General features: G+C 54.7%; 13 protein-coding genes across 13 annotated transcripts; 7 read left to right on the forward strand and 6 right to left on the reverse strand.

The window, feature by feature from the left end:
- Positions 1 to 53: 53 nt before the first annotated feature.
- On the forward strand, positions 54 to 1,647 carry LTR77_007805 (uncharacterized protein; the record flags this gene model as incomplete). The annotated part of the gene is made up of 2 exons (XM_064805041.1): positions 54 to 269; positions 322 to 1,647. The coding sequence occupies 2 exons, from the start codon at positions 54 to 56 to the stop codon at positions 1,645 to 1,647; spliced, it is 1,542 nt and encodes a 513-aa protein (XP_064656883.1).
- A 432-nt stretch (positions 1,648 to 2,079) lies between these two features.
- Positions 2,080 to 5,127, reverse strand: BRO1 (bck1-like resistance to osmotic shock; the record flags this gene model as incomplete). The annotated part of the gene is made up of 2 exons (XM_064805042.1): positions 2,080 to 3,195; positions 3,250 to 5,127. The coding sequence occupies 2 exons, from the start codon at positions 5,125 to 5,127 to the stop codon at positions 2,080 to 2,082; spliced, it is 2,994 nt and encodes a 997-aa protein (XP_064656884.1).
- Positions 5,128 to 6,032: 905 nt separating this feature from the next.
- Positions 6,033 to 7,736, reverse strand: MDJ1 (mdj1 protein precursor; the record flags this gene model as incomplete). Its single annotated transcript, XM_064805043.1, has 1 exon — positions 6,033 to 7,736. One exon carries the CDS (start codon positions 7,734 to 7,736, stop codon positions 6,033 to 6,035), a length of 1,704 nt encoding a protein of 567 aa, XP_064656885.1.
- Positions 7,737 to 8,179: 443 nt separating this feature from the next.
- On the forward strand, positions 8,180 to 10,583 carry LTR77_007808 (uncharacterized protein; the record flags this gene model as incomplete). Its single annotated transcript, XM_064805044.1, has 3 exons — positions 8,180 to 8,574; positions 8,687 to 8,946; positions 9,448 to 10,583. 3 exons carry the CDS (start codon positions 8,180 to 8,182, stop codon positions 10,581 to 10,583), a joined length of 1,791 nt encoding a protein of 596 aa, XP_064656886.1.
- A 266-nt stretch (positions 10,584 to 10,849) lies between these two features.
- On the reverse strand, positions 10,850 to 11,418 carry LTR77_007809 (uncharacterized protein; the record flags this gene model as incomplete). The annotated part of the gene is made up of 2 exons (XM_064805045.1): positions 10,850 to 11,170; positions 11,224 to 11,418. 2 exons carry the CDS (start codon positions 11,416 to 11,418, stop codon positions 10,850 to 10,852), a joined length of 516 nt encoding a protein of 171 aa, XP_064656887.1.
- Positions 11,419 to 13,867: 2,449 nt separating this feature from the next.
- LTR77_007810 (uncharacterized protein) lies at positions 13,868 to 15,442 on the forward strand (the record flags this gene model as incomplete). Its single annotated transcript, XM_064805046.1, has 2 exons — positions 13,868 to 15,274; positions 15,398 to 15,442. 2 exons carry the CDS (start codon positions 13,868 to 13,870, stop codon positions 15,440 to 15,442), a joined length of 1,452 nt encoding a protein of 483 aa, XP_064656888.1.
- A 1,202-nt stretch (positions 15,443 to 16,644) lies between these two features.
- On the forward strand, positions 16,645 to 17,132 carry LTR77_007811 (uncharacterized protein; the record flags this gene model as incomplete). The annotated part of the gene is made up of 2 exons (XM_064805047.1): positions 16,645 to 16,834; positions 16,888 to 17,132. 2 exons carry the CDS (start codon positions 16,645 to 16,647, stop codon positions 17,130 to 17,132), a joined length of 435 nt encoding a protein of 144 aa, XP_064656889.1.
- Positions 17,133 to 18,157: 1,025 nt separating this feature from the next.
- LTR77_007812 (uncharacterized protein) lies at positions 18,158 to 20,371 on the forward strand (the record flags this gene model as incomplete). The annotated part of the gene is made up of 6 exons (XM_064805048.1): positions 18,158 to 18,663; positions 18,858 to 19,002; positions 19,056 to 19,128; positions 19,181 to 19,422; positions 19,488 to 20,112; positions 20,196 to 20,371. 6 exons carry the CDS (start codon positions 18,158 to 18,160, stop codon positions 20,369 to 20,371), a joined length of 1,767 nt encoding a protein of 588 aa, XP_064656890.1.
- An 81-nt stretch (positions 20,372 to 20,452) lies between these two features.
- Positions 20,453 to 21,009, reverse strand: LTR77_007813 (uncharacterized protein; the record flags this gene model as incomplete). Its single annotated transcript, XM_064805049.1, has 2 exons — positions 20,453 to 20,584; positions 20,668 to 21,009. 2 exons carry the CDS (start codon positions 21,007 to 21,009, stop codon positions 20,453 to 20,455), a joined length of 474 nt encoding a protein of 157 aa, XP_064656891.1.
- A 1,167-nt stretch (positions 21,010 to 22,176) lies between these two features.
- Positions 22,177 to 23,958, reverse strand: URA9 (Dihydroorotate dehydrogenase (quinone), mitochondrial; the record flags this gene model as incomplete). Its single annotated transcript, XM_064805050.1, has 1 exon — positions 22,177 to 23,958. The coding sequence occupies one exon, from the start codon at positions 23,956 to 23,958 to the stop codon at positions 22,177 to 22,179; it is 1,782 nt and encodes a 593-aa protein (XP_064656892.1).
- A 623-nt stretch (positions 23,959 to 24,581) lies between these two features.
- On the forward strand, positions 24,582 to 25,102 carry LTR77_007815 (uncharacterized protein; the record flags this gene model as incomplete). Its single annotated transcript, XM_064805051.1, has 2 exons — positions 24,582 to 24,668; positions 24,734 to 25,102. The coding sequence occupies 2 exons, from the start codon at positions 24,582 to 24,584 to the stop codon at positions 25,100 to 25,102; spliced, it is 456 nt and encodes a 151-aa protein (XP_064656893.1).
- Positions 25,103 to 25,132: 30 nt separating this feature from the next.
- Positions 25,133 to 26,146, forward strand: LTR77_007816 (uncharacterized protein; the record flags this gene model as incomplete). Its single annotated transcript, XM_064805052.1, has 3 exons — positions 25,133 to 25,502; positions 25,544 to 25,569; positions 25,628 to 26,146. The coding sequence occupies 3 exons, from the start codon at positions 25,133 to 25,135 to the stop codon at positions 26,144 to 26,146; spliced, it is 915 nt and encodes a 304-aa protein (XP_064656894.1).
- A 101-nt stretch (positions 26,147 to 26,247) lies between these two features.
- On the reverse strand, positions 26,248 to 26,958 carry LTR77_007817 (uncharacterized protein; the record flags this gene model as incomplete). Its single annotated transcript, XM_064805053.1, has 1 exon — positions 26,248 to 26,958. One exon carries the CDS (start codon positions 26,956 to 26,958, stop codon positions 26,248 to 26,250), a length of 711 nt encoding a protein of 236 aa, XP_064656895.1.
- Between the last annotated feature and the right edge of the window lie 258 nt (positions 26,959 to 27,216).

Raw genomic sequence — 27,216 nt, forward strand, 5'->3', positions numbered from 1 at the left:
ACCTTACTGCCAGCATCCTGGGGCCGCCTGTCACCAATCCTCCACATGCCAACATGGCCGCTCCCTCGCCAGGCTCCTCCCCGCGACTACCCTCCCCACCCCCCATCGCCGAAGACCAGATAGGTCCTACATCGCCAGGTGTAACGCCCTACGAAGACCACAACAAGCTGCCTAGCGACAGTCTGAACAATGCCGCTTCAAGACGAATTCGACCGGGTACGAAAGCGGAGGACATGGCAGAGGGTCCTCCGCTCGTCGAGCTTCAAGATGTACGCCCCCTAGGTCCCACCTTAAGTCGAACAGCGCTAATGAGACACACAGATCGACTCCGCCTTCCAGTTGACCGAACACCTCAAGTCTCTCTACTACACCCACACCCACCCGCCCTCTACCAACACTATAACCCCACTCACCGCGACCCTCGCCCGCCAACTCTCCCATCCACCCCCATACACCTCCCGCGAAATCTGGCTCTACGAACTCGGCCGCTTTCTGGTCCAAAAAACCAACGCCATCATTGTCTCCCTCTTCCAAGACGATCCGCCATGTAGCGCCACCACCTGCTCCGAAATGCGCGCCTCCGAGTGGCAGTACCTCTGCGCCGTGCACGAGCCGCCGAAGAGCTGCGCCGCGATCGATTACTGCTGCCATACGCTGGACTGGGCCGCAAACACGCTTACGTCGTCGAAGATGTTTCCGTCGCGGCTGGGCTTGGGTTCTGGGAACGGAGCGGGGATAGGGAGTGACAAGGTACTTGCGGCGCAGATGAAGGAGATCAAGAACATTTTCCGGAGAGTGTACCGCATATACGCGCACGCGTGGTTTCAGCATCGGGAGATGTTCTGGCGGGTTGAGGGGAGGACGGGCTTGTATGTTTTCTTCAAGACGGTTTGTGATGAGTATGGTATTATCGAGGCGGAGAATTACACAATTCCTGCGGAGGCGGAAGGGTTGGAGCCGGCAGCTGGGGATGGCAAAGAAGATGTGCAGGCACCTAGTGTGCTAAGGAGGGACCAGGATGGGTCTATTGCGGCGAGTGGTAGTCCAAGGAAAAGCACTTCGGAAGAGTCCTTCGGAAGTGGTGAGACGACTAAGAGACATCGGCACACCAAAAGCGACTTTTCGCGCGATCCGGGCGCGGTCATCAAAGAGGAGGCTGAGGAGGACGAGACGGAAGGCGCCGGACCTCGAGGTGAAGCACCGGGTGAAGATGGTGCCGCTGTGCGCGCGCCAACCCCGGAGAAGCCGAGTCTGGACCGCCAGATGACGGCGCTGAAGGACATGGTGGATGAAGTAGAAGGAGATGGGGAAGCGGAGATGGACACGCCAATTGACCCGCATCGGCAGGTTGAGCCAGCGATGCAGGAGCCTCAGGTCAGCATACTCAGGCAGGAGACCATCAAGCCCGAGCAGCAGGAGGAGAAGGCAGCAGAGGACGTGGAGATGAAGCAGCAAACAGAGACCGAAGCTGAGCCAGAGGGCGAGCAGACCATCATCGAGGCAGCGCAAGGAGATGGACCGAGTGAAGACACTGGGGAGGTGAAGGTCACGTCCACGGAGGTGACGGAGACAGCCAATGCCGAAACGAAGCCGCAAGAGCAGACAGCGGCGGAAGCTGAGGATGCGGATAAGACTGTCGGTGATTGAAGCAGCTCGCGGAAGCCGTACTTCAATGAACAGCTTACACCAGAGCTTCGCAGAGAGCGTATGCTCCGTATCTGGGACGACACGATCTCGCCGACCGCTACCATGGACGCCGAAAAGCTTCCCCAAGACCTCATAGGTCGCCATGACACAGACTGGCCGTTGTACCATTTCATGCGGCCAATGTCTGGCGAGAGACTGGCGCCAGTGACGGCTGTTGGGGGACGCAGAAGGGAGTAATTGAGTTGAAGGACGCCAGCTGGTACTTATGTAAGAAATTGTAACGTTGAGAAGAATGTCCTTGCATAACGCTCCAGAAGAGATGCCAGCTTTCTACAACTGTGTACGTGCGCTACATACATCATTGACTGCGTACAAATCCTAGACTCATCCTTGTCCGTCCTCCCGCAATGCCAAAGCAAAACCAAAACGACCTCACTTCCACCCCCCCAGCCCCGCCCACGGATCCTGTTGCTGCTGCTGTCCCTGCTGCCCCTGCCCACCCCTCCTCGGATCACTAGCATACCCCCCGGGCCCACTCGGATACACCCCCGCTTGCAACGCGCTGTAATCCTGTCCCCCCGGCGGCGGCCCAGGCGGTGGCGGAGGCGGTTGCCAGCCAGGCGGCATCGACTGTCCGTAGCCTCCGCTTTGCTGGGAGTGGCCGTAGGTCGTGGTGGAAGGCGTCTGCTGGGATTGGTACATTGATGAAGGGGGAGGGGAGAAGTATTGTTGGTGTGCGGGCGGGGAGGCGGGGTTGTAGGATTGTTGTTGTTGTTGTTGGGGGTGGTAGGGTTGGTGGTAGGATTCGCGGCGGTTGTAACCATTTTGTGACTGCTGTTGTTGTTGGGGTTGAGGTTGGAAGGAGGGGTAAGAAGGTTGTTGGCTTTGCGAGCCGTTGGGTTGATAGCCGGGTGTGATGGGCGGGCTGCGAGCGGGATTGTAGCCGCCGCTCATCCCAGGTTGTTGGTTGTTCATGTATTGCAGAGGTGGCGGACGTCGAGGATCGGAGGGTGTTGGTGTAGGGACGGGAGATTGCGAGTGATGTGTGCCCGGGCTGACGCTCATGCGCTCCATGAGCTCTTTTAACCTTGCTTGCTCGCGGTCTGCTCCGCTGCCTTTCGAGGCTTCGATGGTGTTGAGGAGCTGGCCGCCTTCGCTTCTGCGATTCTCGACAAAGGAGTCGACGTTGCGTTTCAAGCTGTCCACAGTGTCCTTCATCTCGTCGTAGAACTGCTGGGCGCGTTGCAGGCCGGTCTGCAGGTCTGTGTAGGCGTTGTAGATTTTGCGATACTTGGTCAAGACAATGTTGCGTTGCCGCGAGAAAGCCTCGTACTTGTTCTGCTCTCTGCTCACTCGCTTGTCCTGGAGTAAGTCGGAGTAAGTCCTGGTCAGTTCCTTCATAAGGGCTGACTGCTTGTGGTTGGCTTGGAGAATGCGATTCTGGTGTGGTCGGAACTTTTCGAGCTCTGACTTGAAAAGCTGGGCTTCTTGGTTGGTGATGGCCTTCTTGTTGAGGATGAGGACGTTGCTGATGTCGTCGTTGTGTATCTGTTGCTGTCAGTAGGTGGCAATAAACGTGAGGACAAACGAATGTTAGCCTACCTTCTCCTTCAGATCCTTCAGCACCTGCGTCCTCTCCCTCTTCACCAGCTGCAACTTCCGTATCAGCTCTTCAACCTGCTGTATCTGTTCAGCGACGCTAAGCTGATTTTGATCCGCAAAGTCGTCGTCCAGCAGGTTGCCTTCCTCATGACCACCTGCGCCAGGACTCTGCACAGCAGAACTCTTCTTTCCGGCACCGGCTTTGATAAGAGCCCGCTGATATAACACATCCGCCTCGTCTGTCTCACCCGCAGACCGCATTTCGTCAAAGTCGCCTTCGTACTGCCGGAAGGAGGAGTATAGCTGTGCGTCGCTCGTGCTCGCCTCCTCGACCGCAGACTTGTAGCTCTTCGCATCGGTGCGTAGTGTGTTCGTTAATCGAGACGAGGGCTGTTGTGTCCAGTCGCTGCCGTACTTGCTTCGCATCTTCTCGCAAACACTCGCCTCCATGTCGAGCTGTTTGAGACTGTCGTCCAGTGTCTTTGTGATACCAGTCTTGTCGTCCCGAAGTTGGTCGAATGTAGGGTTGAACGGGCTGTGACCTGCCAGCTCTGCACACCAGTTTCTGAACTCGTCATCTACACCCATGGTTTCTTGATCGAGGCCACCTTTGAGTATGTTCAGGCTACCGGGTAGTTTTAGGTAGTCTAGCGACGTCGCTAGTTCGTCGTCCGCAGTTTCGCAGCGCTCTGCTTCTGCTCGGATGAGCTTCGCTTTCTCTTCATCGTATAGACTGGCACTCTCGGTCACACTCATGGGCACGATCCGCTGAAAGATATCAGGACCGATAATCCTCTGAATGTCCTGGCCCTGATAGAGCTCACTAACGGGTATCGCTTTGGCAGCTGGCAGCTTCGGTATGCTTGGCAGGTTCGTCTCCGCGGGCACAGTCTGATGGTAGATCATGTCGTTGTCCCGCACGAACTCCGCCAGCTTGTCCGCGATCGCCGACTTCTGCTTGCTCACCATCTCCGAGAGAATGATGCCAGTCTCCGAGCCCAGATTGCTATTCGAAGGCATGGTCCCCGGCATGGCATTCGCGATCTTGTTTGCCTCTTTGTTGGCGCTCTGCCCAGCCTGCAACCGTGCGATAGCCTGACCATAGCTGTTGGCTTCGTAGTCCGCAATGGCCTGGTAGTACTGCGCCAAACTCGCGAGGTGGTGCTGCTTGATCTGTGTTACCAGCAGCCATACCCGCTCAAAGACCGCCTTTCCAACGTTCTCCTGGACGCCTTCCACGGCCTGAGCGTACAAGTAAGCCGCCTGCGCAGACAGCTTGGCCAGCAGACCAGGCTTTTTCGCATCCACGATCTGCTTCTCGATGAACACCTCCTGCCCTTGCGCCAGCATCACGCTGATGAGCGTCTTCACCGTCTCCCGACTCAGGTCCGTCGATGGCGCATGCAGAAAGTTCTCATTGATATACGTGAACATGCCCGCGCTCGCCTGGAAAGAATGGTATGCCGTCTTCAACCCCACATCCTCGTGCCTGTTCTGGTTCGCCGCATGACACGACAATACCGCCGAGATGTTGAAGATGATGCTCGCCTTCTCATACGCCAAGCTGTACTGGCTCGTGGGCTTGTGCGTGAACGCATCGAACCATGTGAATGAAATCTTGATGTGGTTCTCGTCCACAGGGAACCGCAGGTCCAGCAGCTCTAGTTGCCCATAGTATCTGTACAGCAGGTCCCTCCCCGCTGCGCTGTCCTTGCCTGCCCCTCGCATGTCCTGCCGTAACCGGTTGAGCGCGTTGCACTCGTCATTGTAGCGTTCGGGGTCGTCGGCGTAGGCGGTGCGGATGTGCTGTTTCAGCGGGATTGTCCAGTCGATCTCGTTGGTCTGCTTGAGCGGGCTCGATATCATAGGGATCTGCATCTCGGTGGCGGAGAGCTGCCTCGACAGCGCTGGTCGGATTGCTGGAAGCATGTACTTTCGCTGCCTGCGCTCAGAAGAGGGTGGCAATGTACGTCCGTACTGCTCCTGCTTTCGACCAGCACGGCCGTGTGTTCTACTTCGTTGTCCACTGCAGATCTTGACTCCAATCAAGCAAACCTACGCATGTCTGATGCGGTGGGTATATCTCGTAGACCAGTGATCGAGGGTCCTGCGCAGTCCGTCACAAACCCCTCCAATCCCGCTGCTGATTCCACGCTCTTGTATATGACAAGCCTGTCTTATTGTCCAGTCCAGTACAATCAACTCGCTGCCTACTCCTCGTAGCTTTGTCTGACGTCCAAATGGCCGTGCCTAAAAGTGGTTGGTTATGGTGGGGAACCTGGAAAGCGGTCTCGAGAACGGCCGCATGACAAGAACGCAGGGCTACACGACATAAAGTACTCGTACCTCTCCAGCTGCAGCCACTCATGCAGGCACACCTTACTACATTCAATACGTTACACTCAAGCCTTTGGGCTGTAGAGCCGCCGACATCAGCACAGCCTGCGATCGGGACACCAGTTGATGTTCGCAGACAGGCATCCTTGATCTTCGCTAAGCGCCCACGTTGAGCCCTCCTTATCCGCGGTGGCGGCTATATACTGAACTGCTGACCTTGTCGGTATTTAAGATTGACGAAGCGTTGGGGATTTCCGCTTACTGGAAGGCGATGGTGAATGAGAACAACTATCAGGGCAGCAAAGCCTGAGTCGAGATGATCATACAATGCCACAAGCTCTGCGGGTCTATCTACTGTACAATGTGGTTGTCTCTAACCCGCGAACACCAGTATATGCAAATGCAAACGCTGCAAATATACAACATCTTCAATGGTACACACCTCCTCAACCAGAACCAGAACCGGAAGCTTTCTTCGGTTCCTCTTCGCTCTGGTTTTGGCCGTTCTCCTTCTTCGGCTTCTGCGGCTGCTGCTGTTGTTCCTGGTCGTTCAGATGATCATGCTGGCCGGTGACGGTATGCCACATGTTCTTAAGAAAACCTTCGTTCTTGTGGTCCTCGGCAGAAGCAGACCCAGGTGCAGAGCCAGACTCCGCTTTGGATGAATCGGACGGTGGAGCCTCCTTGAACTTTCCAAGGTTCATCACCCTCGTGGCGTTCTGGTCGCCCATCTCGTCCGCCAGCATCTCGACGATCGTCCGCTGGTTCACCGACAGATACTTCGGCATGTTGACCCGGAACTCGACACGGAGGTCGCCGTTGTTGCCTCTCCTAGACTGTAGCTTCTTCATACCCATGCCGCTCAGAGTAATCTTGTCACCTGTTCCAGTACCTTTGGCAACCTTGACCTTGACCTCCCCATCAAGCGTTGGTACCTTGATCTCGCCACCAAGGACGGCGGTCGTGAGAGGGATGGAAGCCGTGAATAGGACGTCCGATCCTGATCGCGAGAATTTCGAGTCTGGCGCTACGCGGATAAACACATAGAGATCGCCCTTCGAGGTGCTTGCTTTCGGATTCGCGGCCTGACCGGTAGGTGGATGGTCACCCTCGCCCACCACTCGTAGTCTCATCCCATCCTCCACACCTCCTGGGATGTCGATCGTGACCGTCTTCCGTTCTCTCGTGGCACCACTGCCCTTGCAACTTCCACACTCGCCACCTCTGGGTACTGATACACCAGCGCCGCCACATGTACTGCACGTGCTCGCCATCTGGAAGCCGCCCTGCATGAAGTGCACCCTTGTACCTGTGCCGTCACAAGTCTGGCACTGACTCCTGCTCACGCCTTTCTTCAACCCTGATCCAGTACAAGTCTTGCACTGTACGAGGGGTGTGATGTTGATGTCCTTCTGCACACCCTTTGCAGCATCCATAAAAGATATCTGCGTCTGCACTTCAATGTTCTCACCAACCATGACCTCCTCTTGGAATGGGCTTGCGCCTCTTCTCCCTCTTCTCGCACCTCCTGCGCCACCGAAAGCAGAGAACAGATCCTCAAAGTTGAATTCGGCTCCAAACCCACCACCGCCGCTCGCACCACCAAATCCGCCAAACGGGCTACCACCGCCGAACGGACTGCCTCCTGGCCCTCCACCAGCGCCTCCGCTGGGATCAAAGCCCCCGCCTTGATCGAACGCCGCAGCACCATATTGATCCCATGCTTCCTTCTTCTTGGGATCCGTCAAGATCTCATATGCGCTCTGCGCCTCATTGAACCTCTCCTTCGCCTTGGGATCCTTGTTGGTGTCGGGATGGTACTTCTTGGCCAGCCCATAGTACGCCTTCTTGATCTCCCCGGATGATGCGCCGGAGGAGATCCCGAGAGACTTATAAGGATCCTTCGTCGCCTGCGCAACCGGCGAGGCATGAAATTGCCGGCATGGAGCTATTCGCTCGTGGTTCGTGCTCTGTCGGCTGTGCGATGGTAGGCGTGGTCGAGCGTGCCATGATTGTGATGCGCTAGAATGTAGGGAGCGTCGGGGGTGTTGCTGGTCTCTATATTGGTTCGGGCATGATGGTCTGCTGGCGGCGAGGATACGTAGGGGCGTAGTAGCCTTTGGTATCAGTCCAGGTGATGCCAGACTCATGGCGCGAGGTGCTGTAGAAGGGGATATTGATGTACAGATGGAGATGCTGTACAAAAGTTTGTCGAGAGTCGGAGATGATCCCGCGAAATTTAGACTTTCGGCCGATGCCGCTCGGCTCGATCTCGAGAAGGTCCGATGCGCCTCCTCTTGACGACGTCTCGTCTTAAAACCCACGCTCTGTGTCCAGGAACAGGCCTCACGTGGCAGAATTCCACCGAAAAGCAGATTCAACACTGTATCGAAAAGCATCCCGTCCCATGGCAATGATAGGTATGTCGACAAGCTGTTGGTGGCGTGATACCGACCAATGGCACTGTGACGCATGCTATCAGGCTCTCAGCCTTGACCTCAGCCTTGCTACCGAAGCCCTTTCAACAAGGAACATGAATCTCTTCAGCTCCTGGTGAGGTATTGGAAGGTCTTCCATCTATCCCGCCGGCACCATGAGACTTCTCGACGCGGAGGCACTCATCTACGACAATGAAGCGAGACTGGAGGAGTTCATCGACGAGCGATCACTGCCCCAATTTGCTATCCTCTCACATACCTGGGAGAAACATGAAGTCTTGTTTCATGATATTGCTCTCGGCCCGCAGCATGAGATTGAAATCAGCCTAGCTGCGGCGCGAAGAAACGACGATCGTCGCTATGACCAGAGAGATTGGGATGGAGAGACCTGGTCTATGGGCTCTGTGTCATCGTACAGCGACACGTGCTCAGTTGATGGATCTGGCCTTGAGGGCTCATCCGACGAGGTAGACGAAAGGAGTGATACATCCTCAGGACAGGCTGAACCAGCGGATGTTTTTGAAGACTTGCTGGATGCCTTCAAGACAAGGTAATTGCTGCGTCCATCGATCAGTCAGCTACTCCAAGAAATGGCGAATATGTCTGCAGGGCGATTGTCTAGGCTCCTGCCGGTAACACTATGATTACTGATGCTTCACCAGACCCCGCGAATCAACCACGACGCATGTCAAAGCCGGATGGAACAAGGTCCCGAATACCTGCCTGCAAGCCAGTCGAGACGGCCATCGCTACGTTTGGATCGATACCTGCTGCATCGACAAATCAAGCAGTGCCGAGCTCTCCGAAGCCATCAATTCCATGTACAGGTGGTACAGCCTTGCAGCAGTTTGCTATGTCTACCTCAGCGACTGCACAAAATGCCCTCAGCTAGATATTAGCATGTCTGCGAAGAACCGAAAAGGTTCGTTTCACTGGTCCCGGTACCATTACCATGAGATGAGCTATATATCTCCTCATGACGCTCGCACTTGTCTCTACCATGAGATGATCACTCGACTAAACCCTTCGGCAATGCGGGAGGCGAAGACACGAAAATCGGATATAGAATCTCTATCATCGTTGGAAGAGTTGCGAACATACTGTGAAACCCACAAGAGATGGATATCGGTGCATTGCCCACAAGCAGCATATTACGCAGCATGTAGCGCTGCACTAACTACCACAGTGATTCGGAAGTTACTTGGGGCCGTGGGCAAGCAGTTGTATCACGCTGTGACTGACGATGGAAGGGTACGGGTGCTCAACGACTGTACGAAACGAAGTCTGGAACGGAGTCGATGGTTCACGCGAGGTTGGACTTTGCAGGAACTTTTGGCTCCAAGGAAGTTGCGTTTCTTTGATAGACGCTAGCGACATATTGTAGAGAAGCCGCAACTATACAACACTCTTGAATCTATCACAGGTATTCACGTCGACGCTCTACGAGGCAACTTCCCAGGACGCTCGCCCAGTGGATTTAGCATCGCCCAGCGCATGTCGTGGGCAGCCAAGAGGGAGACAACTCGCATTGAAGATGCTGCGTATAGTCTTCTGGGATTGTTCAACATCAACATTCCCTTTCTCTATGGTGAAGGCCGTAGAGCCTTTCCAAGACTGCAAGAAGAGATCGTCCGAACGTCCGCCGATCAATCCATCTTCGCTTGGGATGTCGGGGAGGATTCGTCCAGCGACCCACGGCCGTACACTTCTTTGTTCGCCAACTCAATAGTTCGTTTTGGCAGGGATGCACGAAACATAGACTACCTTGACCACAAATACGAACATCCACAGGAGGTTTGGGGTACATTCATGCAGCTTACAGGCGAAGGTGTGCGCCTGGATCTTCCACGGGATCAATGGAGACAGGATAATGAGTTCACAATCAGCTTTGCATATCTGAACTGCACGTACAAAGGAAGTCGTGTTGGACTGCGTCTGAGGAACACAAGCCTTCCCCGACCCTGTCGCTCACCCCAGACCAGCAGTCCGTTGCAGACCAACGTCGAGGTAGAGTTCGTCTTCTCTATACACTCGAGCCAGACGGCGTGCTTCAGCAGACTGGTCTTGGTTCACGACATAGCCACAGATCTGACGAGGGAATACGGGCAGCTCCAAGAACTGCTGATCACGTACAGCGGCCGAGGCGAGCAGTCTTTCGTATGCCAGAGAAGCATCGGAGTCGTTGTGCAATCGGCAATACTGCCTCAGCCATCGTGGAAACCGTGGAAAGTGGTTGCTGCATATCCTGTGTCACAATGGAAGCCTGGCCTCGACAAAATGCTGTTGACTGACAAGAGCGGCGTGTACGGTGCGGTTGCCATCGACGCCCCAAATCACGAGACTTTTCTGATGGTGATTGGCCGACAAAAAGTTATAGCCGCTTGCCCCTTGTCCGAACTATGTCCTACTGGCTATTCCCCTCTCCAGGAATATACCCCAAAACCACCTTATGGGAGACAGAGAGAAGGCTTGTTCTTGAAGCACAGCTTGGCAGAGCCTGCCAACGAGTTGAGCTCCTTGCCTCAAAGGACTACTTTGAGCGTACAAACCGTCGACTAGATGGCTACAAATCCATTGTGCTCTCTGGAGGTAAGATCGTGCGGGCAAGTGTGAATGGGGATGATCGAAGACAGTGGAAGCCTTTCATCCTGTCGATTGAAACAGGCGACCGTCCGGGTACCGAGAAAACGGTGCTTGAGTCGACCGCGAGAGAGCAACTTCGTCTCAATACTAATGCCGGATTCACCTTCGAAAGCACCTCATGGCACACAACCAACGTCAACGATGATACACGCAATGAAACTGAAGGTGGCCAATGATACACTTCATTGTTTCTTCGTCACGCCAGGAGCTGACCGCATCCGAAACGCCTTCTCCTTGTTGTGCACCTTGTAGAACAATCCAGCAGCCACATCTATCTCGTTCACAGCAGCCGAGTTGAAATGCTTCCGCACCGACAGTGCGAGCTGATCTTTCGACACCCGCCGCTTCTCCTTCTTCCGCGCCATACTTGGACTCTGTCGTCCAATCCCGGGGTTCGTCAGTAACGCTTGGCTAAGAGGCGAAGTGAATGCGGCGGGCGATGGCAGGTTGTGTGCAACCCGATATGTGTTCAGTAATTGTAAAGGGGCGTCGTTCCAAGCCATCTATCAATGCACCGTCAGCGCCACGCCGTCGTGCTGAATGCTATATCACCTACTCCCGTGCCTTGGCCAGGCGCAACCACGTTTCCCGACTCGGTGCTCACGAGCGCCAGCTCCTTCAACGAGCTCCCATTCTGTGGTGCCGACGTGCCATTCTTGCTCTTCCTCGCGTGCGCCGCTGCTGCGACCTGTCTGTCCCGCGCTGTCGAAGCCTCTGAACGCGACTCGTCTCGGGCTTTGGCTGGCGGCATGTTGGATTGTCTGCTTGCTCTATCGCCGTCCGGTTGCAGGCGCTCCTCGTCGATCGAGAGCAGTCAGCATTGTCTCAGGAGACGTGTGCTAATGCGTTTTGATCGATTGCTGTGTTGGATACGACGAATCTCGAAATGTACATGTACCTCAAGAGGTCTTGAGCTCGGGACGCGAGCTGTTAGATCATGCATGAAGCGGGCCGAGGCGGCGCCGGTCCGACAAGACTCCGACGAGCCGGAACTCTATGGTCAACTCTATTTACCAATGGTACCATTTTCAGTAGAAATCCGCCATCGATGCGACACCATGGTCATTCTTAAGCTCGGAAAAGACGGACATGTAAGAAATTGGAGTTTGTACCGTAACTATCGAAAACTAAAGCGTAACAACTGGTGCCGCCACTCAGGGGCATCGCCAGCTATTCTCACGCAATCTCACTTTTGCGGTCTAGAAGAAGTCTCGGGCTCATGTGCCTTCCTATGAGCTCCGCGGCTAGCACCACCCGCCGAAGACACGTCTCACTCAAGATGTCCAGCTTGGTCGGCAAGCGGCGTAGCAGTCTGCGATCGCCACGACTCACCCGGAGAACAAGCCTCCAGCATGACCCGTTGTCATCAATCACGAAACTCCTTCGCAGCTCCCCTCATGCCCATATCGGTGCCAGATATACACTTCTGACGTCGTGTTGGTGCGCTACGGCTCTTCATCTTCCGCTGAATTCTCGGCCTGTCCTGTCGAGGTCAGCAGCACTAGGCATTATCGATCAGCGCGGAGGGACAGCCAGTGCTTCGCGATTGCTCGCCGTCCATTACCGATGAAGTCTCACGACGGGAGCACATTATCCTGCGATCGATCGACTCACCAGAGTCTCTTCCTGACTGGCGACTCCAAACCCTGGCTTCCTCAGCTGCCCGACAGTGCGATGAGCAGCACACGGGTCCTTTCGGCCACATGTTGCGATCCCGTTATCGTCATGCCACCATCTTTAGCCGATTGGAAGTCCTCTTGGGTAGCAATGCAGCCATGACTGCAGGCGCAGCAACGGCTGGAAGAACAAGTATGCTTTTGCACCTTCCATTGCTGCGCACGTTTTTGCAGAGGCCGCCAATAGTAGAGCAATGCCAGTGCTATTCGCTCGATCCGTTGCATGGAAGGTTGACTCCAGGAGGGCGAAGCGGACCTCGCTTGCCTTGGGAATCTGGCTTTACGCCTTTTTCATCTCCTCGGACACGACAAAATCTGGACAGATGTGCTGAGATGGCGCCAACAACTCTTCTGAAATCCAGCCTGAAGCTTTGAAATTGTGGTCTGGCGTCCAGAGGTTGAAGTGAGTACTGCTCGGAAGGCAGTGCCGACTCAGACATGAAGCTGGCACCTCTCGTGACCGATGATAGGCGATCTCCTCACATTGCATTACCGCGGGAAGCGCAATGCAACATTGAAGCCGCAGACGATGGCTGGGTCTGTCTTTGATTGATTCTCATCACCGAACACATGAACACTCACATTCAATGTCCACCCATCAGGAGCTGATGTTAGTGCTGATCTTTCAGCAGATACAGGGTTCGGTCCGTCCGTACAGTAGAATTTTCTGATGAACTGTGATCGTCCACTGCCTGCACGACAACACATGTGTGGGGGAGGTGGAGCCACGACAGAGCTCCGGGTTCGCCAGGAACCACCTAGCTGCCTATCCCGATCTACGTCGTTGCCGCTGCACGTTGTGTGATGCGCAGCTGGAGCGCATGTGAAGATAGGCAGCCTTGCGAGCTGTTGGGCGCGTAGGAGTCACTCGATGCCTTGTGGATGGTTCATCCCGCCTCGCAGTTGTTGGCGTGTTGCAGGCAACTGTCTCAGTCGCTTGGACCAGAAGGAATATTGGTAAAGAGAAATTGAACGGCGGATCATCGGATACAAATCGCGACGCAAAGTCATCGAGGGATGGAGGAGGGTAGAGGAGGGTAGTGGTTGGATGAGATGAACTCCGGGGGTTTCTCGTCTCGCCGATGCTGAAGGTTCTGTCGATCCGTCCGGAAACGCTTACCACGAAGGGACCAGTCTTCAACCCAAAGCGCACTGGGCATGATCCTACCCCTGCTTGGACCGTGTACCTCACCACCCTCCAACACTCGCCAGTCCTCGCTGCGGTTCGCTCTTATTGTTCGGACATTACTATCAACATCTCCCGTCGCTGCTGTTGTACACGGTGCTTGAGTCGCCAAAATGTCGTTCTTACCAGCGCCTCAATAACAACCCACGGCCGGTCAGGTAGACGCCTAGAACCTCGCAGCACACATGGTCGCGTGTGTTGGATAACTCTGGCCCGCCGGTATAGGCCTACTACACTGAAGCTACTTGCTGCGGTGCGACCAAGCTTGCTTTCTACAGCATAAGGCCAGACTGCGAAGACCCACAGCATTCGCATACAAAGTATCACCAGACTCCAGCATGCCTCTTCATCATCGACCTGAGATGTTCGACATCCGATCTGCCTACAAGCAACCTGCAACGAGCGAAAGACGATACCCTTCCGACTCCGACAGCGACCGCTCATACAAATCAAATAGCGACAGATCCTATCAAACGCAACCTACCTCATGCTCGAGCAACTCCACAAGACAGTCACACCACGTCCGATGCCACACACATGAAGGTCGATCAAGAGATGGTCCGCCGCGGTATTTCGACGATAGACAGGTGTTCGAAAGTCCACCTGCGAGTCCGTCCAATTCGGTTGAGACGTACGCCTCAACAGTCGATGGCGACTTGGACCAGCCGGAGAGAGAAGACATCCCCGACTTCGACGTTCCAGACTACACAAGACAACCAACAAAGTCGTCTGCGATCGCTGCGACGCCCTCAGAGTTTTCAGATCTCTTTCCATCTGGTCGTCAATTACACATCCGACATGACGACTCAACGATCGATGGGAACATGAATCTTAGAGTCGATGCTGATGTTTTTGATGATCGCAAGCGTTACGACATGACACTTTTCCACCTGCGTCTGCACGACCTCAAGCACCGAGAGTTCTCATTACGCCGGTACTGCAGGGACTCGGGACGTGAAGTCTGTCACTCAGTTCAGAAGTCTCAGACCGCCGCTCAGGAAAAGCGGCCCGCCATTCAGCGGTCCCTCAGCAACGCCCTACAGAGCATGCGACCCAAGTCGGAGCGACGCAGCTCGGCAGTACCGACGCTTGCCAGCTTGAAGCGCAACGATTCTGGATACGCTTCAATAACCTCAGACGACTTAAATGACTTTGATCGCCAGATGACCTCCAGCCACGGGACAAAGGAGGACGAGTTTGTGCCCTCAAAGTCAATCAAGCTCGAGTTCTCGAACTACGCTCAAGTCGACGTCAAGCGAATTGGTGCAAAGGGAAACAAACGCTACGAGTTTCAGTATTGGGGTGTGAGCTACGCATGGAGACGCGTGGTGACTTGGGATGGCGATCGAAGAGAAGCGGCCTTCTACTTGATGAGAGCTGGAAGCGACCGACCCTGCGCACATATCACGCCTGATCGACTGGACCGTACAAAGGCGCAAGAAGAGCGAAACAGCGGTGGTTGGATCCCACGTTGCACCATGGCAATTACTGATAAAGCGATCATCCGCTCCGGAAAAGACGTCGCTGACACTGTGGTGGCTACCGGCCTCATTGCGTTGGTTGACGACACTATCCGGAATCACTTCCACTCTGAGACTGCGAAACAACTACTTATTCCGGTGCCAAAATTCGGCGTCGAGTACGTGGGACCCAAACGCTTGATCAATGAGATGTTCGGCAGAAGAGACACATTCTCCGGACAGGCAAGCCGTCCATCCTCGAGCGGTGGGCCGCCATCTGCTGCCGTGAGTGTTGTTGGTCCTCGAAGGCCGAACGCTTCGAGTCGACAGAGCAGTCGGGACTACCGGTAACATAATGGACGTTGTCGGTTCCAGCCACGAATCGTACTGAATGTACCGTACTCACAGGGGGCGTTGGTCATTTTCGGAGGTCCGCAAACAGCAGCGGCATGAGCCAGAATTTTTCTGTGTTACTTGGAGGCAATGCAGCTTCCCGTCATGAAACGGTTGAGGCTCTTATGATCACACGAGTGTAATTATATCAGTTTGTTCCTTCGACAAACAGCTTCGGCATGCACCGAATGGTTTCAAGTCCAGCGTTTCTGTGCTCTTTTTGCCTCGGTGGGTGGGGGCTGGCGGTGATTCCACCCGGGTCCACATCTGTACAATCTCGGTCCCTCCATACGCTTGTTGTTCTTACACGCTTCAATAAGTTATGCAACTAATCTGACCAGCGTTCGTGTCTTGCGCAATCAGCCGTCGCTGGGACGCATGCCCACCGGATGCATGCTGCTGCGGCAGGGACCCGACACTGCCCACATCCCCCCAACTCTTGTGTGACCACTGAAAACCGCATGACCTTTTCCACGAGCACAACGCTTGTGCAAACAACCCAACGCCTTGTTGACGTCCGACACACCCGCACGTCATCTGTCCACAGTGAAGGATTGGAGCAACGTGTCAGTGGCATTAGCGTGCAGACGTAATGCATACCAGCCCACTTTCTTCATGCAAGCCGGCCTACCTCGTGAGTGGTTGCTGGATTTTCTTTGACACGCTGGTCACACGGAGTCTTGCCACTGGGGTGGAGTAAGACAGCGCCGTTGTGCCGCAAACATGCGAACGGTTCGACTTTGCTGCCCAACAAGCAGGACAGCCATCCATATGTCGCTGCATTAGACCCATCAGTTCATGCGCTGGCGGTCCGTTTGCGAGCCGAACCCACACTATTCGCCTGGGACGTGGCCGCAAGGAGAAACGTTTGCCTACGAGTCCAACGGAGCCTCTCACTACATAGAGGTGGGATCTGAGGGTCTGCCAACAAGCCTGTGACCCCGTTCCTTTGGGCCACAGAGACCACCACACCCATTTGTCGAGGGAGGATGCAGCACTGTGAACGGCCGCCTGCTTCACCGGCACCACTAACAGTCGTTCGGTATACAGCGCAAACAACTGCCCAGGCTATAAGTCTCGCGACGTCGGACGGCTCAGATGTATCGTCCTTGTCAGTACATCAAGCAAGTTGATTCTTTGAGACCCAATTCGTCCGATCATCCATCATCGTGCGCTGTCATCTGGTCTTTACCATCCTTCAACTTCAGTCGACCTCCTTCGCCTCTCAGTACCCACCGGTCTGCACTCCGCTACTCACAACCATGTCTGGAAAATCAACCCCCAGCGCAACAGCCACTTCAGACAGAGGGAGCGGGCCCTATCAGGACCAGCTCGTCAGTAAGCCGATGTACCCTCACCTCCAGACCGACTACCAACTGATGCGCAACGCAGACCTTTGCCAACAGCACAACGTTCGGCTTCCAGATTACCAAATCGTCTCAGACAAACGAGGTATGTCCAACCTTCATCACTCCATGACCAAAGTCGAGCTGATGATGATGTAGGCGGGCGCACTGCTTGGAGCTGCAAAGTCTTCGTCTGCGGCCTACAGGTCGACGCCCGCTTCTGGTATGACGGGGAACGCGCCAACCAGTCCCGCGAGGATGCTTCTGAAGAGGCACTTGTGAGGCTCGGTGCGATCTCTCGATCGGGTGTGAGTCCTTCTCAGGCTTTACAGGCGGCTCAGCAGGCCGGCCAGTCTGGCAATCAGCAGCAGCAACGGTCATACGCACCAACCAGGGGTCGATGAAGGCTCGTCGATGACCTGTGTGACGGAGGCTTCCAGAGGGCTTTGGCTTTGTAGTTTAGTGGGAGGAGGGATTTGGTTCTGGGATTGGGAATGAGTATGGCATTGGAAGGAGGATTTGGAGGGACATGGTAGATTGGTCTGCCTGGAGGCTACCTATACCTGAGAATTCAGCGTTCGGCATCAGGGACAGCTGTGATGGGTAATTTGTGGTGATTTCCTTGTCAAATAGACATTCTTTTCAAAGCACTTTCATCCTCACCTGGATTCCGTAGGACGTTGATGCTTCTGCTCCGCCACGAGTCCACGAGTGGTGATGCTCACGGTCAACGATCCTCCTAAACTAGGTCCCAAGAGACCGGACCAACACGAGGCTTGAGCGTCAGAGATCACATTCGCGATGTCGTCCTTCCTTTCTCTTCTCTCTGCCTTCGTTCTATCTACATCGTCCGTCGCATGCCACGGCAGCAGGACGTTTCCCTTCAAAGAACAGTATCGATGGGGCTTTCGACGAGAACACGTCGAGTCGCAGAACACCGCGCAGGACCGGCAGACACCGATGTGGAGACTCGCTAATCTTGTCCAACCTGGTCGACCTCTTGCAGGCTCAGTGGGCTCGAACGACGGGGTCGATACCAGCTACTGATAAGGACTCGCCGGTCGCCGGTGGTACACAATTTTTTCGTACGTTCGGCGCCTTCCATCAGTATGCCAGAAGGTCGAGATGGGACCATTCTGCCGCTGAATTTCCGACAGATCTGGTAAGGAAGAGAGTATCTCTCATCTATAAAAGATTCTCAAGACTCTCCACATCCATTCCTCAATGCACAAACGCCACATCTGCTTCTCTGGAGCATCATCCGACACACGTTATCTCGACTGCCGATCAAGCAGAAGCAAAGCTTTTTGGTGATTGTGGTACTTAACAGCGTCGACCTCTCTATTCCGCATGCGCTACACACTCAACTGGCCTCAAGATTGGAGACGCTGCAACACCATCTGTGCTTGAGCGAGTACAGAACGACAACATGTCTTCATCAACAGACGTCAAAGACGACGCCCCAGATCGAATTGGCCCCGAAACCACACGCCGCGGTACCTGGTCCGACAAAGGCAAAAGCTTTGTGAAGGCCTTCACAACGAAGGATGGTCTTGTCGGCACCTACGACTATGCCTTCCTCTTCACCCCAAACATCCCCTTTATGAAGCGTCAACGCCGCGCGGCACCTTTTTTTGGGCTCAACGAAAAAATGCCCGTGCTATTGGCGTTGCTACTTGGCTTCCAGCATGCTCTGTCCATGTTGGCTGGGATCATCACACCGCCGATTATTCTGGCAGGCTCTGCGAACTTGACGCCGGATCTCCAGTCGTACCTTGTCAGCACCTCGTTGATTGTGTGTGGCCTACTGTCTTCCATTCAGATTACGAGGTTCCATATCTACAGGACTCCTTATTACATTGGAACCGGGTTAATCAGTGTGGTGGGGACGTCCTTCGCTACGATACCTGTCGCAACTGGTGCGCTTGCTCAGATGTAAGTTCTTCCATATCGAAACTAGACAGAGGCGGCAAATGCTCGATGTCGGCGTACGCAGATCGATCGAATGGTTCAGCATGATCAAGAGCCCAGAGGCGCTGTCAGCAGCAACTTAAGTGTCTCAGCTGTTTATTGGACTACTCTCAGGGCATCTAGAGCACTTGCTGATAAGCTGTTTTGTTGTCTTTCAGGTACGAGACTGGCTTCTGCCCCTCGGACTCAGATGGTAACCCCTTGCCTTGCCCCGATGGCTATGGTGCAATTATTGGCACCGCTTGTATCTGCGCTCTCATCGAAATCGCAATGTCCTTCACGCCACCGCGATATCTACAAAAGGTACCATAGCACCGTTCCTCGAAGAGATGAAGCCTATGTTAACACTTTGTCAGATCTTCCCACCCCTCGTGACGGGCCCGACAGTCCTGCTTATCGGTGTCAATCTCATCACGTCTGGCTTCCAGAGTTCGTTCTAGCTGCTTCTATCCCGAAGACGTCCAGCTGACATGACCGACAGATTGGGCCGGAGGCTCGGGAAGCTGCTCTGAACGACCAGAGACTGGAGACTTTAGACTGTGTCCGAATGTTGGCGCGCCGCACGCACTGCCCTGGGGGAGTGCAGAGTACATCGGACTTGGCTTCCTTGTCTTCGTTACGATCATCTTCTGTGAGCGATTCGGCTCACCGATCATGAAGAGCTGCGCCGTCGTTATTGGACTCCTCGTCGGCTGTATTGTGGCTGCCGCTTGCGGATACTTTGTACGTCCCCGGTAGAGAGCCTTGAGTCATATCATATGCATCGCTGACCACTCATTCTCCAATAGGACAGATCGGGCATCGACGGCGCTCCTGTCGGGAGCTTCATCTGGGTCCACACTTTCAAGCTGAGCGTCTACGGGCCCATAGTCCTTCCGCTGCTGGCCGTGTACATTGTGCTGGCCATGGAAGCCATCGGCGACATCACCGCAACCTGCGATGTCTCAAGACTCCAAGTCGATGGGCCACTCTTTGACAGCCGAATCCAAGGAGGGGTGCTTGCGGACGGCTTGAACGGCATTATCGCTGGTCTTTGCACCATCACGCCCATGTCGACGTTCGCTCAGAACAACGGTGTCATTGCACTGACTCGATGTGCCAACCGTAAGGCCGGGTATGCGTGCTGTTTCTGGCTGTTGGTGATGGGCATCTTCGCGAAGTTTGCAGCTGCTCTTGTTGCCATTCCGTCCTCAGTCCTGGGTGGCATGACCACATTCCTATTCTCCGCCGTCGCCACCTCGGGTATCCGCATCATTTCGACGGTGCCATTCACGAGAAGGAATCGATTCATTCTGACAGCTGCCTTGGCGCTCGGCTTTGGAGCCACGCTGGTACCTGACTGGTTCGCCTACGTCTTTACTTACGAGGGCGACAATCGTGCGCTTTCTGGATTCTACAATGCTATTGAGCTCGGTACGTCGTGCAATGCTCTCCAGCATTGGGCTTCGAGGAGAGTTTTGCTAACAGACGCACAGTATGTGAGACTGGCTTTGCAGTTGCTGCTTTCCTCGCTTTGCTCTTGAACCTGATCCTGCCTGAAGAGATCGAGGATGAGGAGACGCCCGAGTTGACGGCCAATACAGCTGATGAGCAAGACGATAGAGAGGAGTGGACCAGGATTGACAAGTCAAATGATGCGCAGAATGGGAAGGAGAAGGAAGCTCAGGCTTAAGGCTTAGTCGGACGGCAGTTTCGCATGCATGAACGTGACGACAAAGGATGAATTGATGAAAATTAGACACTCACGCAAAGCTCAAAACTGATCGGACCATGTCCACAAATCGAGCGTCTGGAGTTCTTCTCGTTCCCCGTGTCGAGCTGTCATCCTGCTTACCCGCCCTGAGCAGGTTATGCCGGAGTCAAGGATGACTTGGTCGTTCAGTCCCTAGCACAGACAGAGGGCCACGAAGTTATTAGAGCTTCAGTCGCGATAAGAATCCACCAACCCCGTCACTCAAGCCTAAACACCTCCTCCAGCCCCCTCCACCATCCTTTCGGATCCATACTCCCCGTACTTCCCTCCACCAACGTCTCCTGCATCGCATCCGTCATCTCCCACCACCGCCTCACCTCGGGGTTGGCTTTCATCTTCTCCATGTCGCCCTCGAAGTCGGATCCAGTGTACTTCATCGTAGCGAAGAGCGTCATTGATGTCTTGTCCAGGTAGATGGAGTAGTCGCTGATGTTGCAGTCTTTGATCTGCTTGAGCACTGCTGGCCAGGCGGAAGCGTGGATGTCTTTGTATTGTTGGAGTGAGGAGCGTTTCAGGCGGATGATTTGGGCTATGCGGTGAGATCCATTATCGGCCATTCTGATGGATGCCTTCCGGGTGTTGTTGATGGAATGGCGTTGGTGATCCGGTGTCTAACGTGTTCCTCAAGTTCTCCGGGTGGTTGATAGACTACAAGTATCTGTCGAAGTCCTTGATCTACCGAAAGAATGAGCGTCGTCTGTGAAGAATCAAAATTATTAGGTTATCAAGATGGATGGTGGTTGTGTTGATCCGAAGTGCGTGCTTCTTCGGCCGTAGCACGACCTCTCTCTCCACCTCCACCAACCTCACCAATCACTTCGAAGCCTCTTTATGGTCACGCACGCAACAGTCATGCCTTGCGGACATCCGCAGGTGCAATTGCATTGAGACTTGGTACGTTACGTAGTCGAAATAATATATAGATAAGTGACTGCCTGCATCAATCTATTCTCCTTGCTCGATCATTAGACGGTACATAGCCGACAACGTGCACGACAACTACACCACAAGCCTCTCACTGGTACTATCACGAGCAACAGATCCCCTAAAAACGCATCGTCATTAAGCCTGCGGAGTACAAAGCGCCAACTCTGCCCTCAACCAACAATGTCCCGCCTCATGCCTCACCCCCCGTATGCAGAAGACCAACCCTACGCCCGCACATACTTAACATTCCACGTCCTCAACCGCTCGTTCCAAACCAGCGCCCTCGTCGGCCTGACCATCAGCACCATCCGGAAAGCCCTCGGTTGCAACCCGGCTTTCCTCCTATCAACCGGCCGCGGCGCACTCTTTGCTACTCTATTCATGATTCCGGGCCTCCCATTCTATATGGTCGGAAAGACGGACATCGAATGGCAGGATCGGAGCTGGAGATTGTTGGAGAACCGAGGCCAGATGGAGGTGGATGATTGGAGTGGGGTTGGGACGCTTGCAGGGGTGGCGGTGGCGCTGAGGAGTGAGGCGGAGCGGGTGGTGAGGAAAGGGAGGTGGGTGAGGGTTGCGGGTGGTGCTGGAGTGGGAAGTTTGGCAGGGGTGGTTGGGTATATTGTTTGGAGGTACGGGGTAAATGGTGGGAAATGGCCGGAGAGGGAGGTAGTTTGAGGAAAATGGGAGGGATGGGGGTGGTGGTTGGTCTTGTTTTTTAGCGCGGTGTTACACTCACCTGCTGGGTGGGGTATGTAAGATATTGTATACAAGTCTGTAGGTGATATTCACAGGGCTCAAGGATTCTTCTCAGCTCTGGCAGGACTCTTCATCGCATCTCTCATCTCCTGCTTCATCCTCGTAATCGTGCCGACCCCACCATACATCATGGCCGTGTAGACCTGACACACACTAGCGCCTGCATTGAGGATCTGCAGACACTGCTCGCCATTCGTGATGCCGCCGGTAGCGAAGATGACTTTCTGCTCGGGACTCGAAGATGATGCCGCTGGCTTTGATGATTTTGAGCTAGGGATGGGAGTGGTCGTGCCGGTAGTAGCTTCGACTGATGAGTTGGGCGAGTGTCGCTCAGGTATCTTAAGCAGAGGTTGCTGGCTTTCCGCTTCGGCCTCGAGTGTCATTGGCTTCAATCGTTGGACATCTCGTTGTGCGCTGGCATCGGCAGAGAGATCGCTGGAGGCTGTTGCGGGTGGTAGCTGAGGTGGTGGCTGCGGGGTCGAGTCGCTTTTGATGGGCTCCGACGACGATTCTTCAGGCGGGCCCTGATCTAATCCGTACCGGTACTTCTGCACCAGATTCAGCGTCCGGTTGAACATTTGCGGACCAGAGTAGCCCCCAGTTTCAGTCAGGATCTTCTCCTCCTTCGCAGGCATAACGTAGCCCGCTGGAACTGGGTCCGGACGTTTCTTGGTCGTGTTACCAACAATGACACCATCCACACCACTGGCCCACACAGCGGAGCAGATGCCTTCGATTTGTGCATCGCTGTCTTCGTCTGGAGACACCTTGACCATGACTGCTGGCTTTGTCCGTCCAGGGCAGTTTTTCGCAGCACCAACGACAGCAGATAGGATGGTCGTAAGAGGTGCGGTAGCCTGCAGATCTCGGAGTCCAGGTGTATTGGGTGATGAGACATTGACGACCAAGATATCAGCGTATTTCGCCAGGTGGTCTACGCAAAAGACGTAGTCGTTGGCGATAGCAGCAATGTCGTTGTCTGGTGTCGACTTGTTCTTGGCAACTTGAACTGCAAGAAGGCGTCCTGGCGCAAGACTACCAGGCGGAACACCCGCCTCACCACCTAGAACCTGTCGCTCACTCTCCGGCTCCAGGCCTAGACCATTGTCGTACGCATACTGCCGTACTCGCTCCCGCAGTTGCATGGCCATGTACTCGGCCCCCTCTGAGTTCAGCCCATACCGGTTGATGAGCGCGTTCTGAGATGGTATCCGAAACACTCTGGGCTTGGGGTTGCCAACTTGTGGATGAGGTGTCGCGCCACCCACTTCAACAATCGCCGGGCCGAGCGCAAACAATGGCGACGGTATTTGTGCATCCTTGTCTATGCCTGCAGACGTGCCCAGAGGATTGTCGAGGACATGGCCGAACACTTCCACTTTGAGATCGCCAAGTTCTGTGTCCTGCTTGCCTCTTTCCCGCGGATGTAGGTTGAAGTCGTAGAGTGCCTTGATGTACCGTATACCCGCATGATGTGCCTCTTCTGGATCGGTATGCAGCAGTCGCAACGTAGGAACCACGAACCATTGATGGATGCTGGCGCGTGTGTCGGTGATGTAGAGGTAGCCGAAGGCTGTCAGGAGGACCAGTCCAGTCCCATAGATGGCATTTCGGAGCTTGTTACTCGGTGCTGCGGCGGCGGTGGACGCATACCGAGGGGAGGGTGTGCGCTTAGGGGGGGTAGGTCTTCGCGGCGTTGGTTGTTGTGAGAGCTGGCGCTGCCATTGGCGCTCGATGGTGCGCCATTGACCTCTGCTGAAGGCTCCCTCTGGCCTCAGAAGTCCTCTGGACGAGACCAGAAGAGACTTGGTCCCTTGCATGGCTGCGAGTCTAAGTCCACGAAGCTGGAAGAGCGGTCACATTTCAGGTTGTTCAGGTACGGCAAGGTTGGCGGCGTTGATCGTCAAGCCACAACCCACCCCCCCCCACCCCACCCCATCCCGCCCTTCCACCTTCTCCCTCAATACAGCAATCTTCACCTCCAAGAGAGTCCGCTGCGCAGACATCAACAACGGCGACATGTTCATACTGGCGACCCAGATTCCACGTGATATCCCACAGCGACTTCCACCCCAAGGTAATGGATTCTTCAAGGCGACCGGCAGGCGTCCACCCCCCTGTCGCCTTGTCGTGTAACATATGCAGAACATCTGCAGGAGGAACACATACATTTCATCTTGTCTACTTCCTTTCTCCTTCCTCTCTCATCTTCTCATGCTACTTCCATTTCCATCTGACAGCATCTCTTCCCCCAAACATGGGTCAGCGCCACCAAATTTTCGTATGTGCTCGCATCAATGGCAGATACCGCACTCTTGCAGCAGTTCATCACCAAAGTCTGATGGGGTTCGAAGTCATCAAGCGGTGCCTGCGCCTTCTTTCCATCTTTCGGGCGCCTGCAAATCAATCCGACCTGCGCAGAGAGCTCGCTCGAGCAAGCAAGATGGACTGGGAGCAGATGTTGTCTGGACCGAAACTCGACTACACGACCAAGCCTTTCCAAGATGCACATATGGCTTTCAGCATCGACGTAGGTAGTCGTGGCGGGCAAATAGCCCCTGAATCGCGCAACGTGGCTGACTGGAGCGTACGCAGACCTTGGAAGCTGTCTTCCCCTTCATTACAACCTGCCTCGCAGTCGGCACTGCACTCTCCGATGAAAAAGTCCACCGATTTCTCGATTCGATGATTCACCTGCTGAGCATTAAAACTACATACAAGCAGACCGACAACAACGAGGGTTTCACGATTCTGGACACTACCACTCCCGGCAACACGCGCCATGCATTTTTCTTCTATGCTGCACGCGAAGTTGAGCCTGATTATGACGCCCTTGATGATGACCCTGATAACTGGCCCGAGGAGCTAATATTCCCGGAGCACACCCTGCTCGGACCGAAGACGTACGCTCGAGCTACCGCTTACCAACTGCGCGGTCGTGGACCAGAAGCCAACGACGACTAGTATCCGAAAGCAGTCATCAGGCTCAATAGGATGCCGAAAGTACAGCTCGCCGCTGTCTCGAGCCTCTGGCCGAACGCCGAGTGGAGGAGCGAGTACGACGAGCCTAGCAGCGATATCGTGAGCTCCGAAATATGGCCATCTTTGCGAGAGTTGTCTCTATCTCGCGTAACTGATGAGGTGTTGCGAAGCGACCCTGCGGAAGCGTCATGGGTGCAGCATGCCGAGCAGCTCCCGGACTTCCTCCCAGCGCTTCGAACCAAGATCTACGAAAACCCTTCGATGGTGCCTGTGGTCCACCGGAAGAGCATTTTGACTGAAGCCTTCGCTCTCTGCGACAAAGTCGACCTCTCACCATTCAAGGACCTTCGATGGATACCAGTCCTGGGCGAAGCCTTCATATGTCTAAGATGCCCGCTAACTCTTTCACCCTTCTGCATGTAGGCTTGACGGTCACTCAGGCCTTGTCAGTATGTATGAACGCTAGGACATCGGCACCGCCCCTTGACAAATGCTAACATCGTGTAGACCACGGATAACCGCATCGTGCCGATCCCAGCCGACAGCTACATTGGGTGGAAAAACTACTTCAGCTCCAGCATGAACACCGCTCCGTACATCCGTACCACGGCTTCCGGTGCTTGGATATTGTACGTCTTTCACGAGACTGTCGGGAATGCCGGAACCAGCGCGACACCCGAGGACGTCCGCTCTGCCTTCGTTACCACCGCTGACGACGGGACCGTTCTTGCTGCCAGCGCTGATGACTTCTTCGGTGCCGTCGGCTCGTCACCGTCTCCTGAGCAAGGAAGGATCTTGGCGGCCGAATACAAGCAGAATCTGACTAAATTCCGTGCCTGGCAAGGCATTGACCGCAGTGTCGGCTATCGAGGGATCTGGGCCAAGGTCGACGTTTCGAGTGCGAGTCAAGAAGAGGCGGAAGAAGCAGTCATGCTCGCGAAAAAGTACAACTCGGAGATCAGGAGGGATATCAAAAGGTTCAGTGACGAGGCTATCGCAGAGTGGCTGACGCCAGATGCACTGTAGCCGGCTTGCGATTGAGGCGGCGGTGCGGAATGCGGAGAATGTTTTCTGATTGAAGACACATCGATAGGTTATGTTTCTAGTATACGACCATCGCTCCTATCTTACAATTTCTCCCCATGACTCCCCACCTCCACAATCTGATCGCTGCCCTTGTACGGCGGCACATCAAACTCATACTTGTTCGCAATCTCCTTTCCAACGAACCTCCCGCCCACAAAATGCCGTCCCTTGAACCACTTCACCAACGGCTTCGGTGCAGTCAACGAGATCAACGCATCGGGGTTATACCCCTTCCCGGGCCCATCATCCGGAGGTCCGCTGTCGATGTTCCAACTTGAAGGCGCATCCACCGCGAGAACAGGTACCTTGCTCTCCGCCAACGCCTTAATGACCGCGGGAAACGGCTCCCTCACCTCGCCGGAAAACGAGAACCCAAAGATCGCATCGATGATCCAATCAGTCCGCTTCGCCTCACCAACAAAATCGTCCGTGAAGGGCACCTTCAACTGCTCCAGCTGCGTCCTTAACCGGCCGTAGAGCTCATTCTTCGTCTGCTTCGGGAAATAAATGGTCGGTTTGTAGCCGAAGTGGAATAGGTGGCGGGCTGCGACTAGTCCGTCGCCACCGTTGTTGCCGGGACCGCAGGCGACGAGGATGTTGGGTGTTTTGCTGGGTGGCGAGAGGGCGTACATTGCTTGGGAGACTGCGAGGCCGGCGAGTTCCATTAGTTGGTCGATTGAGAAGGCACCGGAGGACATTAATTCTTCGTCGAGGGCGGCAGCGGCTTTGGGGCCGAGGGTACGGAGGGCCATTGTGGATTTTGTTTGGTATTGTGGCCTTGGGTGTTGTTGTTCCTGTGATATAGTATTGTAGATGGAGTTGTAATTTGGTTGTTGATCCTGTCGTCGTTGACTTGATCGACGTGACGTGAGAGTGAATGCGTATGCACGTGATTGGAGTGTCGTCAAGCGGACTTTGGCATCTCCTTTCGGACAATTAAGCGAGACTCCAATGAACAACCCTGGCGGGCAGTTTTCTGGGGAACGCGCATTCTCCAGGAACAGCCCCTC

This window comes from Saxophila tyrrhenica (assembly GCF_035928015.1).
Source record: "Saxophila tyrrhenica strain CCFEE 5935 chromosome Unknown scaffold_12, whole genome shotgun sequence".
NCBI lineage: Eukaryota > Fungi > Ascomycota > Dothideomycetes > Mycosphaerellales > Extremaceae > Saxophila > Saxophila tyrrhenica.